Below are 20,475 nucleotides of genomic sequence, written 5' to 3' on the forward strand. Positions count from 1 at the left end.
GTTCACCTCTTTTTTTGTTGTTGTTCATAAGATATTTCAATGGCACTAATTGCTTTAGATGTTATTGATTTATTGAATGGCAGCTTTACCTTGAACCGCAGTTCATCCTTGACTCCCTTTGAAGAAAGCGCATCATTTTCCTCTTTTATTTTTTATTATATCATTAATGACGTGTCAGCATTGATTTCCTTTTGACTGTCATCTAAAGATGGATGTGCATGTAGTGTGTTTTTGCTAATATTCGCCTGATTTAAGTATTTACTGCATCTTTATGGAAATACATCATTTTCTAACAGTTGAATCACTCTAATAACATGTAATTGACTGTTTAATTCATTTTTTTGATGCTTTTCACATGAGTTTTTGAAGTCATTAATAAGGAAAAGTCTGTGCATGTGCAGTAAACAACGACCATTCAATAATAAATCAATAACTCTGCAACAGGTATGTATATATATATATATATATATATATATATATATATATATATATATATATATATATATATATATATATATATATATATATATATATGAAAGTTACCCTGCATGTTGAGAATACTGGGAATCAATCATTTGTTCGGCTTTAAAATTAGAGAATAATATATCCAGACTACAAACAAATCAACACTAACAGGCTACATCATTTGGCTACTGTGTAGTCCCATTTGACCATAATTAGCACATGCAAGCAAAGAAAAATAAAACCAATTTTTATGTGTTAGAAAAATACCTAATTCCTGGGACAATTTGCATATGATCACAAGTTTTGTGCCTTCATTCATCTCATTTTTATATTGTCTTTTTAAAGCTTCTTGGTAACACTTTGCAATAAGATTATATGAGTTAATGAATTTACTAACATGAACAAACAATGAACAACACATTTATTACAGTATTTGTTGCTCATAAAATACAGTTGCTTATTAACTTATGTTATTTTGTTATAGTTTATTAACCTCAACTATTGTTAACAAGCATGGATTTAGTTTTTTATTAATGCATTAATAAATGCTGTACAAGCATTGTTCCTACTTAGTTTGTGTTAGTAAATACATAAACTAATGAAACCTTATTGTAAAGTGTGACCAGTTTCTTATTCTGCTATAGTATTGTCTGTGGGTTATGAAGTAAAGGGGTTTTAAGGATCAAAACAAAGTGTGATTTGCTTATTTCATTAGAATGGGTCCTGAATCATGATGACATACCATAAATAAATCCATCCATCCATCCATCCATCCATCCATCCATCCATCCATCCATCCATCCATCCATCCATGTAAATAATTAAGTATAGTATTTTAATTAGTTTTGAAGTGTTCAAGTATAATGAAGACATTATTCAAATTAATTTAATATGTAGTCAAATAGATCTTCATTAAGTTTTAATATTTATTGTTTTTAATTTAATATTTGAATCATTATATATAATCAGCCTAAGTGAATGATTAGTAGATGTGGTATTAGTATATGGGATATGATTTATATATACTGTAAACATGCTCTGACAGAGCGTTATCCTCACAAAGCATCTTTTTATAAAGAGAGAGAAAAGAGGCTTGATAAATAAAGGAATACGTGTTGACATTACTATTGATTTCTATTTGGTCATGTGATATTGTGATTGATGTTTAGCCATATCTAACAGATCTTGATTGCATCTTTGAACGCCTCTTCTTTTTCATAACCCTCAATCAAATTTGCTGAATATTTTCACCAAACCGGAATATGTATTTGAAGCGTTCAATCCCTAGAAATGAAAAGCACTGTCATTTCATGTGTCTGTAAAATTACATGGCGTCATTATACTGTCAAACAGAAAGAAGCTTTATATCATTTGACTGTCTACTACAAAGCGTCCTGAAAAATATTGTTTTAGGAGCTCATAAACTCAGCACCAGTAGAGCACAACATAAGACAAATTGAGGATTTTAGTACTTGATTGTGTCTGTAGCAGGGATACCAGTACTGTTTAGTCCTTACTAAAAATGCAACCTGACAAGTTACGGCTAGAGAAAAATATACCCTATAAATGATACAAACGCAGTGGGTTTTGCGGTTAGGGTTGGGTGGGTTCCGGGATGTTAAGGGGTCTGTGGGGGTTTTGGAGATGGACATGATCCTTGACTCTCAAAACTGGATGCTCTTCCTGGCCACTGCAAGATACAATTAAAATGTAAGGAGTTTAGGACATAATAGACTTACTTTCACTATATACACTCTGCTCAATGTACACAAACTGTTACATTTATAGGAGCCAGTGGCAATATATACGTTTCAGAAATCATTTTTATAGTGAAATAAATAGAATCACAATACTATACTTTTCTGGTGGGGCCCTATATATATATGTATGTATGTAATTATGTATGTATATATGTATGTACGTACGCACATGGAATTGTGGTATAGGGTCACAATTATATATAAATAAATAAAAAATGTTAAAAAGTATGCACGTATGTTCCACAATTCCAGTATTTTCCACAATAATACCACAATTCCAGTATTTTGTTGCATTGGGAATAGCCAGAAATCATTGAATGGCAAATATTGTAGGTATTTTATGCCAACAATCATCTTCCATGCATACATTTTGAAAATTTCCTTCTGTAAATCTATCAAAACTTCATTTTTGAACAGTAATCTGCATTGCTAAGAATCAAATTTGAACAACTTGATGGTGATTTTCTTAGAATTTAGATTTTGAAGCCCATTTTTTGTCTTAACAAACAGTTCTTCAATGGAAAGCTTATTTTTAATGACTTTTCTAATCATTTTTTCAGCTTTTAGATAATTTATAAATCTGATATTCCAAAAAAATGGACCCTTATGGTTTTGTGGTCCGATGTCACAGTTTATTTATTATGTAAGAGTCTCACAGTATCAACAAAACATTTTTTTTATTATTCAAATGTTACTTTGATATATTAAAATCTTCAAACAGTAGTCAATAAATCCTCCAAATCCATAGTGCAACACATTCTTTATGAACTCAAATAAGCCATTTCAAGTCTCTCACCTCACATAGTGCATGCCAGTGGGTGATGGGCTTGCGTGGATAAGCTAACATCTCGTTCCAGTGGTCTCTTCCAAGACCCTCTGCATCAGGCCCTGCCCTGCACACCCCTATCACTTCATTGTGTCCAACTCTGAAAGAGAAACACAATACAAAGCATTTTCTTTATGGAGTGGTCTAGCCAGGTTGTGCATGTGGAAAGTTAGCGGTACAAAATCATCAGTGCATAAATGGCCCCCCATTCGTATGCATATATACAGTACTGTATTTCACTCCTTGAAGGCTGAGAGATGTTTTGATGGCATAATCTGCTCCTAATTACAGTGTAGCTGTCTGATTTAATAAATATGCACAGCAGAGTTTATAAAAACCAAACTGAAAGATCTCCATTAAGATGTTAGCTGCAAATATTGCATGCTATCTTAATAGTATAATCACTATCATTATCGCTGTTGTCAGAATAATTTGTCTGTAGCATGTTTTGTAGATGCTGTTCTTCCCAAGTAGCAGGAACTGACCTGTCGTAGTCCATCACCGTGATTGACAGGCTGACCTGCTCCACATTCTCAGGTGGGATGTCGAAAATGATGGCCTCGTTATAGACCGGGTTGAGCGTGTTCTTTTTGGTGGTCGTCTTCCGCTTCTTCAGCCTCCGACCATCACATATGAGGGCTACTTTAACATATGGATCTGTGGACAGAAGTATCAAGCTTATTTAAAGAATATAGCATTAGCTTAGCTTTAGATTTATTTCTTATTTGTTTTCTGAACTCTCATGTTCTGTCTACTTGAGATCTGGCAAACGCCGCAGGCATTTTAATATCTCAAAAAACATACTTAGCATTGATTTGTCAGCTTTATATCTTTCTATACTCATGTGACCTGATTATGAAAAAATTTTAAAACGCATTAACTCTCCGTTATCAAAAATGACACATCTTTTTGAGATTTGGAGACCCTACTTCCGAAAAAAAAGTAATTTATTTTCTCTAAAGACTTTTTGAATGGTGTATATTTTATTTTATTTTTTGTGACATACATTTTTGTATCTATTTTTTTTTATGCAATCAATTGGTAAAATTTCACACTTTTTAAATACATAATGATATGAGTGGGAAAATGTGGTTCAGAAATAGTAGCTTAGCAATACTTATTAACAAATTTTAACCAGATCTTAATGATTATTAAAAACGTCCAGGCAAATGAAAAAAAAATCTACAGGATCTATTAAAAAAAAATACTAATAAGGGTATTTAATTCCATTTGTTGAGTAAAGGCTATCTGAATTCTATGGCTATGGTATAACACAAATAAAATAGGTAAAGTCAACCTTCTTACATTTATCAATACATTTGCATTACATTACTAATTACTCATTAAAAAAGTGAGTAATATGTGCTCTATAGTATCTCTGAGTATTTAAAATAAGTAGTAGATAGTAAAAACAGGTGACTTTACTTGTCACAGGACTGACATAAGTACAGCAATTGCTCAATTATAAGAGCAACATACACCATTAACTCAAGTCATGTAGCCGCACAGAACTTAATCACAAAAAGTAACATTAAATTAAATGTGAAGTATTTAAACTAAATTAGCTGTTTACTATTAAATAAACTAAATCTGAACCCAGTTTTCGTTTATTTACTCTGAGTATGAAGTTTATTAGTTTATCTGCCATCCATGCATGCACCCTCAAAACATAAATTCCACCATGCATATTCTCCAGCTCAGCCAATAGTGACCGTACCGGACGTGGCTTCTGTAGAAGGAAGGCTGAGCCAGAGGGTGTTTAGCAAGTATAAGACCATGGTTGATGTGTTACATTAAAAAAGAAATTGAGATGCCAGAATACACAGAAATCGACATCAGGGTAAAACAAGCATAAACATTGGTGGTGTTTTTAGAAGAATTAGTGGAATGTTTCAGTGGTGATGCTGAATTTCCTTCTTGAATGTGATGAGTTTTATGCAAAGATTTTTCAAAGTGTACTTTTTATTTTGTAATTTTGCAAGGTGGCATCAATCAATGCATACTCTGCACTTCACTAGTAACTACAGTTTTATGTTAAGTAGATTAGTATTAGTTAAACCAGGGGTGTCAAACTTAGTTTCTGAAGGACACAGCTCTACACAGTTTAGTTCCAACCCTGCTTCACACACTTGTTTGTAGGTTTCGCACAAGCCTGAACGACTCATTTAGTATGATCAGATGTGTTTTTTAGAACTGGAACTAAACTAAACAGAGCTGCAGCCCTCCAGGAACTGAGTCTGACACCTTGGAATTAAACTAAACAGAAACCAAATGTGCAATTGGCCTCATTGGTCAGGCATATGAACAATTAATGGGGGTTTCCATTCTTATGCCAAAATAGGACCATTTTGGTTTCTCAAATAACTTTTCATAGATTTTTCCTTAAAAAAAATGTTCTACTTTGCGATTGCACCCTATAAATACGTTTTTGTTAAAAAGTGGCTCCAAACATAAAGACAAACAGTCAAACTAGACAGAATGTAAGGGTTAACACTGACCAGAATAGCCAGTTATGTCCATGGCTTTTAGATTGCGACATTTGATGACTGTGAGGGTCATACGTCCAGCCGTGGGAAGATAGCAAAGGGAGTACATTATTTCACCCAGATCCACGCTCTCCTGAAAGAAAGAAAAAAAAAAGTAATTAAGAAGAAAATCTGCTTGATTTACTGTGATGCAACGTGACTGCTAAGGTAGCATCTGCACAACAGTGTCCTAAAATAACATTGTAAGGTATTGATAAAACAATCTGCAGCGAAGGCATGATCCTCGATATGCATTGTACGATTATTTTCCTCTTTAGAGTCTCTTCAGAGAGCCTTGCAAACAAAACCCTTATTGATTGACTCTCCAGATAGTCTTTTATTTTCCTTCAAACATAGCTTGAGCGATATTGGACTATTATTATCTCATCAGGTTTAAACAAAGTCTATTTTTAATCTAGAGAGGGGATATTTCTCTTTAAAAAATGCAGCAAAACAATCTCCGGGAAAAGGAAACAGCTACATAGTGGAGAGAATTGTGAGTCTTTTAAAGAAGCAAGCTTCTTCCGAGAAGACTGCTGTGTCTGTGTGTTTTGGCTACTGTGGGATGTATCGTTTGGGTGGCTTGTTCTAGTGCGATTAAATAACTCAGTTTTGAATGAGACAAACCTAGCTTCCTGACCTTTATTAGCTTTGAAGAGGCGGTAAAGATTATTCTAAAAGGCCAGTGCGTATTTTGTTATTTACAGCTTCTCGGTACTGGAATAAGCCAGCCATTATTCTTTCAGAGGCAGCTAAAGATAGTGATTAATCTGTCCAAGTAAAGATTAAAAACATATTGCGTAACAGGAAGAAACGTACAGGCTTAAACGCTGTCATACTATATTTTCTCGTGTTTAAATTTCAGGCGCACCATCTTGGTGTTTTCAGCCCTTAAAGCACAGTATGTGCAGTTTCTCTGTATTATTGATTGCATAGGGTTATTTTTATGGCTTCTTTTTGATTACAATGCTCGTCTTTTTATCTTTCTATTACATTGAATTAATTCAATGTGTTACTTTATGTATTATCAGTCAGTTATATTTATAATGTTATTTTTAAATGAGTTTATTAATCTCACCAAGGCTGCATTTATAAAACACAGTGAAATACATTACAAATATTATATAATTTAAAATATGTTTTGTATTTTAATATACATTAATCAACATCTGAAGTTGATCAAAAAATTGATATTATTGAAAAAATAATACAAAAAATAATTTAGTTGTCAAAGTGCAAAAATAAAAACAATATTAAAATATTTTATAAATTATTTAATATCTACTATATTGTTATTATTAGAGAGGCTCTGATCAGGATTTTTGGAGTGGATATCGTGTACCTATTCCTCATCATGGCGATCGGCCAGTACCGAGTTCTGATTCTTTAAGGTTTATACAACTTTAACTTTACATAAAGTACATTTTCCCTCTAAGCACAATACTTAAGTGGAGCTTTCTCCTTTCCCAAAAGAATAAACGAAGGATGTTGAATATAATCCCTTAAACACATCTGTTATAACCATGTTGTGTGGACAAGTCATGGTCAGAAGCAGTTTACAGAAAATAATAGACTAAACAGATTTTAAAAATGGTAAGAACTGACAATGACAATGACAATGCAATTTGGAAACATTACGAATTAAGGAAGAAGAATTCAACATGCCTCAATGAAGAGTTTGGAGTGCAGTTTTGATGCAAAAGAAGTTAAAATGCATCTTCCTCTGCTTAAAAGTAAACCCGTAAACTAACACTTACGATCGGTTCATGTGATCGGCCAGATAAGCGAGTACCGATCGAGCCATAAAATGTAATTATCGGCTGATAATTGATCTCCTGCCGATCAATTGGAGCATCCCTAGTGACTACAATATTGTGAATTGGCATGTATTAAACAATTTTCACAGAAAAAGCATAATCGCAAACATATTCACATGTACTGTACATAACTGGTGCATTTGTATTAATATTTGTATTTAAATACACTGTCAGCCAATCTGAATCCATCTTTATTGAGCAGCCAACAAATATACATCATTTGTATGTATTAAGCAGAACAATCTTGCTTTAGTGTGTATGCTGTATATTGTGAAGTTATATGTGGTTATAGGAATATCACATGGTTGCCCACTGAAGCTAAGCAGGGCTGCCACATGGGGGAGACCACATGGGAAAGCTAGGTTGCTGCAGGGAGTGTTGTTAGTGAGACCAGCAGGGGGCTCTCAAGCTGCGGTCTGTGTGGGTCTCAATGCCCTAGTATAGTGAAGGGGACTCTATACTGCTCAGTGAGCTTTCGAATGAGATGTTAAACCGAGGTCCTGACTCTCTGTGGTCATTAAAATTTCCAGGATGTCCTTCAAAAAAGAGTAAGGGTTTGCCCACTGGCCTCTGTTCATCATGGCCTCCTAACCATCTCCATATCATAATTGGCTTCATCACTCTGTCTCCTCTTCATCAATCAGCTGGTGTGTGGTGCGCGGTCTGGCGCAATTTAATGGCTGTCGCGTCATCCAGGTGGATGCTGCACACTGGTGGTGGATGAAGAGATTCCCCCAAAAATGTGCAAAGTGCTTTGAGTGCCCAGAAAAAGCACTATATATATATATATATATATATATATATATATATATATATATATATATATATATATATATATATATATATATATATATATATATATATATATATATATATTTAAGGAATTATTATTAGTTATCTTGGTGTCAATGGGCTTCAACACTGAGTAAATATCAAAACAAACGCGTAGTCTGACGTCAGAGCTCTCTTTGTGTCCACATCCAACTGCTCTTGTTATCCACAGTACAAGTGCTGAATACAAAAAGCCATGGGCTAGTTCAGGAGTCACATCTCCTAACGCAAATGTTCTGGGGCAATAATACCCTTCCTGCTTTGACTGTCCAACTTCCCCTCCTCCAGATCTGGATGCCCTTTTACCACCGCAGCAATGCTCCAAAATACAGAGAACAAAATTAGACCTTCAAACGTCAGCTTAGGATAAAATAGAGGGTTTCAATATGCAGTCGGAAGTGTAGCGGAGCAAGGCTACAATCTATGGCTCTGACTATTTTAGGAATTGAGAGCTACAAGCTACTTCTCTCCACAGTCGGGGTCTAAGAGCAGCTGGTCTGGAGTGTCTGCGTTGTTTTTGTCCCTAAAGGGCAGTTGCGATACTCTCACAACAGGTCGAAACCTCTCCATTGCCAATCCAACACTATACATCAATACTTTTGTGTTATGAGGGAAAGAATGGGGAGGAATGTTGGTGATGTAATTGTTAGCTAAACGCAGCAGAATTGACTGGACAGGCACCTTAATGTGCATCCCAAACAAGCGAGCAACAGGAAAAGGGATAAATATATTGAAAACAACACAATCAGAAAACTAATGAGCCTGAAAGGGACTGATGCGTCAAACAAGTAGAAGGAGGAGATTGTGTTTCCTAAACAGGAATGACTCACGGACCAAATGAAACGCTGTCACCATTCACTGTTTCTCTGTAGCAGGAAGGCACTGGGACATCATTATTAAATGCATATGAGTCACTGGTGAATGTGACAGACAATGCCTTTTACCTTTAAAGATTGTCTAGTTGTTGAAAATGTCAGTATATATGTAATAATACATGATGAATTGTCATAAATTACCACTTAAACTAAGTTTTAATTCTTCAAGTCCTATGAGAAATCACATATAGCTTAAACTACTGTAAGGTTCAATGTTGCAGTTACTTTGAACAGTTGTTGATAACATTTAAAATAAGTGCACAAAGCTTTTCCTTACCTTCATGTTAGATAGAATAAGGCTAAACACGTCTATATTGTTTATTACCAAATATTGAAGGGCTAATTCACCCAGAGCTGCAGGTTCTGTTCATATTATGAATGCCAATTGTATTCAAAAGAACTCTAATGGACTCTGAAATGGATTTTCTTTTTAGATATGCACTGTTTTATATTGGATATATTTTTCTATTAGATTTTCTTGGAGTCCTATTGACTCTCATTATACAGTATGAACATTTAAAGCATTCCTTAGAATATCTTCAGCATTTTGCAGATGAAAAATGCTTTTACATGCTTAAAATCCCTCATAAACAATGATTACATAAATTCTGATATTTTAACCGAGGCGTAATGAGTGGGCTTCATTATCATGAGGGCCAAACTGACTAAGGAACCTAAAATAATACTTGTGCAGAAATAGCTTGGGTTCCTCCTGAAATGTACAGTACTGCCTGTAACATGTCGTATTGTACTCTGCAGCAGGACAAACTCAATTCCACACCTGTTGGATTAGTCATGGCTGTCGTTTGAAGGCTCTGGCTTGGTAATCATGCTTCCGGTGCCTCTGGAAACGGGCAATTGTATCTATTTTAGGAAGGGGTATGTGGGTGCCCTGAGTCAGTCTGGAGATATGAGCCCTCCCTCACACCTGGCTTTACATAACAGATCAATCTATCTGTTAATGAGGCCTTCATTCCCATGCAGACGATTTTGCTTTGAGCTCAGTGTGATTGAAATGGAATTATGTGATCAGTTCGTACATTTGCAATACAAATATCCTTGTAATTCTGATGTTGTTGGCACATGCTACAGGAATGTCAGGAATTCTAATATTTACATTTTTATTACAGTCATAAATTGAATTGGCTGTAATTGGGGTTGCTTTGGAATGATTGGATGAGGAATGTACTGATTTTAATTATGAATTGCATAAAGAAAATGCAGGACATGTAACACAATTCGGGAAATAATTTAAATATAAACATAATCGTGTTGTATATCGTATCTCTTTGTCTGCTTTTTTTTCTTTCTTTCTTTCTTTCTTTCTTTCTTTCTTTCTTTCTTTCTTTCTTTCTTTCTTTCTTTCTTTCTTTCTTTCTTTCTTTCTTCTTTCTTTCTTTCTTTCTTTCCTTTTATTGGCATGCCAACATTAAACTTTACAGTAAATTACTGTGCAGTATTCAATTGCATTGAATTATATACATTCAGTCATTTTCCTTCGGCTTAAGGCTGTATTATACTTCTGCGTCGAGTGATCGACATCACCCACGGCGCCTGCCTTGCGTGTAGTCGTACTTTTATACTTCTGCGTGCTGTTTGTGTTGCTCTGCAATAACACTTCTGAAACGCTAGCTGGCAGTAGGTTTTATGTTCCTCTGTGTCGAGTTTCTTTGTGGGTGTTTCTTTTTTCTGAACGCTACAAGTAACTAAAACTCGCTCATTCAGAGGCCGGAACTGGCCGACATGCAACAACTTTAATCTTTAAGGTAAAATGAGTTTCCATCTAGAGTTCCTTCACGGGACTCGACACTTGTAAACAATCGCTCCATTGGGCTCGTGGCTGTCAGCACTGCCCACGCTCGTAAGCGCTACCAAGCCGACCAATCACAGAGCATGTGTAGTTACGTTTTTTTTTTTATTTCAGCTAATTAAACTTTGAATTTAATTAAAATGTAAATTGATTAGACATTTTGAACTGCAATTCTGCATCATGTTTGAAATCTCAAACTCGATTCCAGTTCAGGCGCTTAGAAAAACACATTCTCAATCTAAGAACTCCAACTCTAGATGGGGAACAACCCTACCATTAATCTGGTCTCGTTGAGTTATGAATTATACTTACTGTAGTGGCTGCAAGGATGTCCTTCCAAACCACAGCTTCGCGTGATAAATCAGACAGCTCAAACAGGTTATCAACCACCACCTCACCAATCATATCATGACTCGTGAAGCGGTCAAAGTCGTACACGCTGAAGTGCAACTTGCGATTACACAGCTCGCTGTACTCCACAGGGAAACGGAAATCCTCGTCGAATGTGGGATTGAGGGTTTTGCGGTGGACCCGTGTCTGAAACTTCTTTTTGCGCTCTGGAAGCAGGTATATCTTCACATAGGGGTCTGAGGTACCGGTGAAGTCTTTGGCGGGCAGTTCCAGGGCCTTGAGAATGCGAACCACAAGAGCTTGTTCCTCATAGTCATAGCTTAGAGCAAAGCTCAGTTTTCCGCACGTCTCCACCGGCTCCTTCGTACCCTCTTCAGAGTCCACGGACTTCTGCTTGTACAGTTCAGGTTTTATACGGCCGATGCTGACTGCAGAAGACTGGCGCACAGGTAGAGTGTCCATGGTGAAGTCCACACTGGTCACATTCATCTGCCGGGGCAGGTGTCGGCGGAAAGAATTGTGCCTATGAAAGGAGAGGAACTTGCTTATCATGTAGTTACTGTGAAATCAAGACTGACACAGAAATAGCAAATAGCTATAGAGTCAAGTGGACAAATCCAAGTTGTGTCTTACTTTCTTCTTCTTCTTCTGCTTCACGCCAACTTAAACAACATTAATTCATTTTTTTAATCGTTCTTGTGTAGGCAAAGTGTCACATTGAACTATTTAAACTGCTCTTTTGAACAATAATGTTAATAAAATAAATAGCAACATGAGGAACATATTTTAAAATACTGTATATTGAAATATATCATTTAAAGCTTAAAGCAATATTTAGAATGAGTTGATGGATTTATAAATCACTCTTATAATGTATAATGTACTAACAATTGACAAATATTATTTTAATATATATTTTGCCATATATTTCTATTTGTACATGTCTATATACCCCCATACCGTATGCAAAAATATTGTTTCTTTGGGATAAGATTGTCAAAAAGGTAGATTTTTCTGATGAATCATCTGTTGAACCGCATCCCGATCATCACAAATACTGCAGAAGACCTATTGGAACCCGCATGAACCCAAGATTCTCACAGAAATCAGTTTGGTGAAAGTTGGGTGAAAAAGCATAGTTTGGGGTTACATTCAGTATAGAGGGCGTGCGAGAGATCTGCTAAGTGGATGGCAACATCAACAGCCTGAGGTATCAAGACATTTGTGCTGCCCATTACATAATAAACCACAGGAGAGGGCAAATTCTTCAGCAGGATAGCGCTCCTTCTCATACTTCAGCCTCCACATCAAAGTTCCTGAAATCTAAGAAGGTTAAGGTGCTCAAGGATTGGCCAGCCCAGTCAGCAGACATGAACATTATTGAGCACGTATGGGGTAAGATGGAGGAGGCATTGAAGATGAATCCAAAGAATCTTGATGAACTCTGGGAGTTCATGATCAAGTTATTATTTGTTTCTCCTAAAACTTGGATAGGCAACAAGACTTTTGTCAGGCAGTGTTGAATAATTTCCAAGACGTCCTGGTCTGGTATATATAATAAAAGGGAAGAACAGACTATCACATCTTCAGCTTTACTTGACAATGCTCCTTTTTACGGTACTCCCTATAGCACTAGATTGCAAGCACTGTAGTAGTGCATGTTCCTGCATAAACACTTCTATTCCATTTTTAGCCACTTTTATATTGTAGACTTCACTATATTTCATCAAAATAGCCAAGGCTATATATTCTTTACTGGAAATCACATTGTCAACACTCAACTTAACTCTTATGTGGAAATCATAGCTCTCTAATCCTTGGTGTTTCCTAGCAACTACCACCTTTAGGACAGTGACAACAAACATATGACACTGATATCATGCAACAAAAAAGTCATGGAATATATAACTTTAACTTATTTAGTAGTAATCATAGTAATTACAAATACCAAATTTAAAGTTAAAGAATCCATTTTTCAGTATCCATCATCAGTATTAATCTGTCTGTCACCTGCACATGTTTGCTGAACATCATGCCCCGCAATTTGCACAAACATCCCAACACAATGCAATGATAAATTGAAGGCAGACAGTAATTAACTGCTGTCTTCGGATGTTTTGAAGCGGACTTCTTTCGAAATACAAGGCAGTGTTTCTGAAATGTCTAGCCAGCCGTAAAGAATTCGGAGTTCTTCTCTCCCATTTAAGATATAAGAAAACTTCCAGTCTTATAAGCACAGACACCTGTTGCAGAATACTCAGATTATGATCACTACGCATGAGCTACAAAGCTGTAGAACCCTAGTCTTGTTGATATTACTGCGGAAAGAAGTCCATTTATGATGAATATCATAACACACGTTCTCATGCATACAGTAGTATTTGCACACTTCAATAAAATCTTTCGACATAGCACTGTATAAATGGACCAGAATTCCAGCTTAAGTACTAAAGCGTTTTAATAAAGATATTTGCTCGATATGTGGAAAAAAAAGTCATTTTTACTGCTCTTAATGGGTTGTGACTGCAGATCATTAAGAAGTTTTCACTCGAGGCAATATAAAACCATAAGGAGTTACAAAACATTGGCATTTCATACATCTTTGGTTCCAAAATGATTTAAAAATCTCCAGCAGGGCATAAACTCATTAGTAAAAGCTAAACTGTCCACTTTACCAAGAAATTCAGCTCTCTTTAGTGATCAGTATACCATGAAATAACACATTTTAGCCCATTTTAAAGTATTTTGTATAGTTAATGTATTTTATATATTTAATATTATGAGTTAAAACGAACTTGAAATCTTGAGTACTTTAATAATATTTAATAAATAGCATAAGAATGGGAAAAGAAAACATGGCATGTATCAAACAGTATTTTCTAGTGACCTTTAAGCATCACCTTTTTGCAAACCCCATTAATACAAAGACACCTTATGAGTTACACCGTGTTGACGTTTTAAAGGTCCTGTGAAGTGCTTTGAATTGTTCGATGTTTGACGATGTTTGACGTAATCTAAAAAATGTACAGAGGGTGGGGAATAGAGTAGCTCCTCCCCTTTTAAAAAAACAGCCAATAGCGTTTCATTTCATCACAGCGCTGCCAGTGAGAGCAGTTGAGCTCAAGCGCATCAAGCATCTTAAAGGGGTTGGGAAATGTCAGAAGCTAGAGAGTATTTGATTGGTCAAGATTTGATGAGAAAATGTAGTATGAGGTGATGTGAAAGAAAACTTTGATCAATTTAGGTGGAAATGACAAACTGCAAGCTTTACATGTTTATATTTCCTTCATATCTTCTAATCGAGAATGTTGTCACTGATTTGGAGTCACACAAGTAAATAGATTTCCTTAAAACAGCCTGAAACTAACATCTAATAAACATTATTTAATTTTCATGGGACCTTTATTGACAGTTCTGTGGCTTGTCAGTAATGGATTCCATGAGGATTTGAGCACAGCTGTTCCTCACTTCCCCAGTCGGACAAACAGTTGCAGCATGTCAAGGCTATTGCGTGGCAACACTAATTACATCTCTGCTTTCTTTAAACACCGTGCCATGTGAAACAAAGAGAAGAAGGGCTGATTGTTTAATTGTTATGGTCGCAAAATGCTGTTTCCATGGCAATGTGACTCCAGGGCTCTGATTGGTGAGCTGTAGTGATTAATGGACGTATGCAACTAACAGAAGTACCACCAACCTTTCAATATAATGAACACGTGAAAATATGTGATGGAAATCTATGCACTTTTGACCACTAATTTTTTGTATGTTAACAGATGTTCTGTTCTCTGTTTTGAGATGCTTGTTTTTTTCATTGACAAGCTATTTATAAACCATTTTCAAATGGTCTTTATTAGTAACTAGAGTTTACAGCACTTGCAGAGATGGAGATCGCTCAGATCAAGAAACTGAAAACTATCATGAGCTGCTCATGTCAAAGTAGCGATAACCTGCTCTCAGGCATTGATAGAGTTAATTAGTGTACCATCATTATTAGATTAGTTGATTAATAATGCTATGATGACTAAATATGATTATTTCTTAGTCTGGCTAGTTGTCATTTCAGTGTGGAGTTCGTATGTTCTTGTGTTAGTGTGGGTTTCCTCCGGGTGCTTCTTTCTCACAATCCAAACACATGCACTATGAATGTGAATTGGGTCTAAACTAAATTGAAAATAGTGTATGAGCATGTGTGTGTGAATCTGAGAGTGTATGGGTGTTTGCCAGTTCTGGATTGCTGGAAAGGCATCTGGAATGGTGTAAAACATATGCTGGATTAGTTGGCGGTTCATTCCGCTGTGATGACCCCTCATAATCAGGGACTAAGATGAAGGAAAGTGAATGAATAAATGTAGGTTTATTTTTCTTCCCTTGAACAGTGAAACTGTATTTAAAAAAACAACTTATACAACACTAAGAGTCATAAACTGGCCTGAACCAAGTGCTGGGACGGGTTGCACCAGCTAATCGTAAGTTCTTTCTAAAACTGGAACGTAAAGTCCACACTAGGGGCTTAGTAACTACTTGCTAGTTTGTAACTAAATTTGTTCTCACTTGGGTTGCACCACATGTTCTTAAGGTAAATCGTAGTTAGTAGGTCGTAAGCTCTCCGTAAAGTCCTGCGTAGTCCTTATCAAAACATGAGCTCCTCAATGTAAACTAATCTCGCTGTCATCTCTTTTCTACCGTTATACATGGTAGATGCTGTCGTAAATATTTAGTGGAGTTGTAGCGTTGCGTTTAAACCAAGTTCAGTGGTGCAACAAAAAATATTTAGTAGTGCATAAATTCTAACTTAGTGTCCCTTTAAATCACAACTAGGATACGTTTTAATGAATATTATAATGGCATCTGTTCTGAAGTTCTGAATACTCTGCCTGTGTCCAGGAGTTTGCTTAGTGCCAATGTAGGACACACTAAATACTTATTATTATTATTATTATTATTATTATTACTTGTTATAATTATAATTATTATTTATTTATTGGTCTGTATCAAACAATTTATCAAAAAAAAGTTTTTTTTTTTGTATCGATATTTCTTATACCTTGTGGTAAATATGGATGATCTTTTATTCCAACAATCTTTAATGAAACACCAGAGCTGTTGGTTGGCTAATTCTTAGAAACAGAACTGTACAGTGCTCAACATAATTGAGAACACCCCATTTTGAAAATGAATATTTCTATCCATTTACAAATTTATTTGTAAAACAGATTTATTAAACATATATTTATAAAATAATATTTTAGTCACCATCAGTTGGCGTTTCTGTGTGGAGTTTGCATGCTCTCCCTGCGTTCGCGTGGGTTTTCTCCGGGTGCTCCGGTTTCCCCCACAGTCCAAAGACATGCGGTACAGGTGAATTGGGTGAAATAAATTGTCCATAGTGTATGAGTCTGAATGAGTGTGTATGGATGGTTGCAGCTGGAAGGGCATCCGCTGCGTTAAAACGTGCTGAATAAGTTGGCGGTTCATTCTGCTGTGGCGACCCCGGATTAATAAAGGGACTAAACTGAAAAGAAAATGAATGAATGAATGAATTTTAGTCCCCAACCATATTTAGAAATTGAAAGATAATACAATTAAATTCAAGCTAAATATTGCAAAAAAACATTATAACTTACAAAATTTCAACAAATTTTTTTTCTTCTCTTGTTTTTTTTTTCTCTTTTTAAAAATTTGTATTTAATATTTTTCTATAACATAAATTTGGCTGTACTAGTTTTTAGACCGTTCTCGTAAGTTATTTTGTTCGATAAGCTCCAGATTTGGCTTCAGTACTTACTAATATAATGTATATGCACAAACATAATATTGTATAGCTTCCTATTAAAAGTATGAATTTAAAAGAGAGATTTGTGAGGGGTGTACTTATGCGTACGTATACTGTATATGAATGTATTTTTCTGTTATTGAATCTACTTAGTAGCCGTGCATTGGCTTGTATCCTGCTGTGCTTTTCTATTTTCTAGCTGGATGGCAGCCATGGCAAGCATACTGTAAATGTGGATATCTCCTAAATGAAATAAACAGCTGCTCTGTGTTTTTCTATATCAAAGGCACACGCCGAATCGCAAATTCTTCAATACGTGTTTATCATTCACTAAAGCCAGCCCTTCATAAGCATATCTTCTCAATTTCAGCAAGTATATAGTTTTAGCTGGATGAGTTCTTCACTCAAGCGGTAATAATGAAGTGATTAACCCTCTTCTGCAGTGTCGTTTAAAGTGCAATCAAGCGTCAAATGTAATTCATCATGAAAGCTAATAGGTATTCAGATGTGTGTAAATCACCTGGAGGACGAGGTAGGTTCAGTGGTCTGCCGCTGAATTTTGGCCTGCTTGCTCAGACGGTCCCGCAGAGCCTGCTGCACCTCAGCAGGGATGTCTGGTGACGTCTGGCTGATCTTCATGGCCGCCTCTAGGATCTTAACCGAGCTGCGGCCGTTCACTTTCACCTCTGGTACCTTCCACTTCTTGTCCTCCTCATCCTCATGCTGGATTTGCGATGGCTGTCGTCCTGCCACTCCAATGGTCTTTGCCTCAGCATAAGGAGAAACAGAACGAGACACCGGAGGTGGTGCAGGGGGGGCCTCGAGCAGCACCCCCGGCGGACAGCTGTCAGCATTGGACGTGAACGCCTTGCTTCTCCAAATGGGCCAGCACAGCTTCCAAAAGACAAAGAGAGAGACTACCAAAAGGGCGAGCCCACAGAAACCTACGACCACAGCTAGGAGACTTACAGAGATGTCTACAGGCAACAAGAGGAACAGAGAGAAGATTGGAAAGAGGAAGAGAGAGAGAGAGAGAGAGAGAGTGGTGAGGAGTTGGTAAAGAACAGAAGGTGAGGGAAAAGGAGATGAGGACAGGAAAGAGATAAATGAACACCAGACGGGCAGACAGAGAGCACCAGCGGCAATAAATGATGCATGACAGACATACAGGAGAAAAAGGGAGAGAGAAAAAGAAAAGAAAGAGAGGGCAAGGGGTAAGAAAAAAGAAGACTGAAATGCGCTCGCTTTAGTAAAGCAGAGATCATTTTGCTGGTCCGTGCAATCAGAGTTAATACACAATATAACCAAACAATCAGTTTACAAGCATTGATTTAAGAGTGGCCCTGTTAACCCCTTCATATGTGCTCAACAGGTGCAGGAGTCTCAGCTGCTGGATGCACAGTGCAGCGCATAATTATAGCTGATGATTGCTGAATCATGGAGAGAGTTTTAACAGCACACTGCTAATGGTGCTACTAACCACTTACAAATGAGCACTAGGGAAGGAATTAACCTCAGACATGTCTAAATCCTTCTAGAGCTAGCTAAACATACTTTACATTTACATTAAATTTAGTCATTTACACTTTAAACATTATATGCATTCAGTTTGTTGCCAATTCATTAGATTTCGGGTTTCTGGCGTGCTTGTGGTAATACTTAAAGAGACAGTTCATCCACAAATAAAGATTCTGTCATCATTTTCATCAACTTGTATTAATTTATTTCTTCTAAACACAAAAGTAAAAAAATTTTTTGAAGAATATGTGAGTCACTGTTGATCAGAAATTATTTAGTTGCCCACATTCTTCAAAGTATCTTCTTTTGTGCTCAGTATGAAAAAAAGACATTCACATGAGTTTGGAACAATATGAGGGTGAGTAAATGATGACAGAATGTTCATTTTTAGTAGACCTGTCTCTTTTATTGTGAATTTATGAACACATGCTATGTTGTCTGATATTTTTAGAGTTATTAATCTGCTATTTGCGTTGTTTTCTTTATTGTTTCATTTTAATTTGTCCTGCATTACAAGCATGAAACAAATTACATGCACAAAACGGTTTTTAGTGTGCAGTTATATACAGATGGATAACTTTTAAATACGGAATATAACACTGAAATACATACACTGAAATTTCCAGTCGTATATTTAGTATGTGCGTTATTCTAACGTCTTCATCAGTGTCATCGGAAAAGCTCGTGCTTTTTACCAGTAATGCATATATTATTTGAACTATGTTGATTTGAACTATGTTAAGCTACAAGTTTATCATTTTTCAGTTTGATCGCTGGTTTACGTAATGTTATGGATGTTAAAAATATTTCTAAGCGCGCGAGCGAACTTTTCAAACTTTCCTCCTCTGCGCGCTCATGCTCCGAAAAAAGTCTCTCTTACTGTCTAGCCAACGATCCAGGAGATCATATGTCTGTGAAAGAATAATCAACGTTGCTTACGTTAAATTTACCTGAACTTCCTTTACCTGGTATGTTGCTCTCCAGTGGAAATATATCCGCGCATTTCTCCCGGTCGACGTGCCCGGCGAGGCAGAGCTCTGTCACTATTTGGAGAGCCCTTTGGCACAGGCTGATGCCGTCCTCTGTGCGGACATTCATGTCTTTCCTGTTAATCCATTGTATGTTGGACGATGCGTGAGGGCGAGAGTTCATTGGGGCACCATGTGAGCTGCTGAGTGCAGCTGATGCGTACGGGAATGGAGAGAGAGCGATGCGTCCAAGTCCATATCCTACGCGCAAAGGCGCACCAGTTTCTTTGGCGCGCTGGATCATTATGGGGCATTTCTACACTGCCCAATAGGAGACACGCGTTGCATAGAGAGGGAGGATCATAAGCATATATGTACTAAAAATAGATTATATCGAAAAAAAAGACATATTTTAAATGATCTTGAATGTTTATTGTCCAGTTATTATATTCAATACACAATTCTTTATTATTATGTTAGATTATTATTAAGTTCTTCTTAAAATTACTGTTCTTATATTACTCTCTATTACATAACACACACACATACTACTTCAAATGTTTATTATATGTATTCAGTTATTATTATCATTGTTCTTATTCATTCATTAATTTTCTTTTCGGCGTAGTCCCTTTATTAATCTGGGGTCGCCACAGCGGAATGAACCGCCAACTTATCAAGCACATGTTTTACGCAGCGGATGCCCTTCCAGCTGCAACCCATCTCTGGGAAAATTGTTCTTATTTTATTACTATATTAAATTTAACACATGCTGTGTGTCTGTACCTGTGTATGGTTGCAAATGCAGTTTCATTTTTCAGTTATATGTAAAGATGTGTGTATATATAACAAAGCTCTGAATAAATAATTGTACGCACTTTTAAAAGCTCTCTGTTAAAGTTTGCCTAATAGTTTGTGCAAAAAAATATCACATCATTTTGTTGTCAATAAAA

The 20,475-nt window shown here is 36.3% G+C and overlaps 1 protein-coding gene across 1 annotated transcript; it reads right to left on the reverse strand.

Moving 5' to 3' along the window:
• Positions 1-1,439: 1,439 nt before the first annotated feature.
• Positions 1,440-19,824, reverse strand: syt10 (synaptotagmin X). The gene is made up of 7 exons (XM_056455102.1): positions 19,520-19,824; positions 17,557-18,013; positions 11,222-11,783; positions 5,550-5,670; positions 3,537-3,708; positions 3,022-3,151; positions 1,440-2,155 (listed from the first exon to the last, which is right to left on the reverse strand). The coding sequence occupies exons 1-7, from the start codon at positions 19,704-19,706 to the stop codon at positions 2,084-2,086; spliced, it is 1,701 nt and encodes a 566-aa protein (XP_056311077.1). The 5' UTR covers positions 19,707-19,824; the 3' UTR covers positions 1,440-2,083.
• Between the last annotated feature and the right edge of the window lie 651 nt (positions 19,825-20,475).

This window comes from Danio aesculapii, chromosome 4, assembly GCF_903798145.1.
Source record: "Danio aesculapii chromosome 4, fDanAes4.1, whole genome shotgun sequence".
Lineage (NCBI taxonomy): Eukaryota > Metazoa > Chordata > Actinopteri > Cypriniformes > Danionidae > Danio > Danio aesculapii.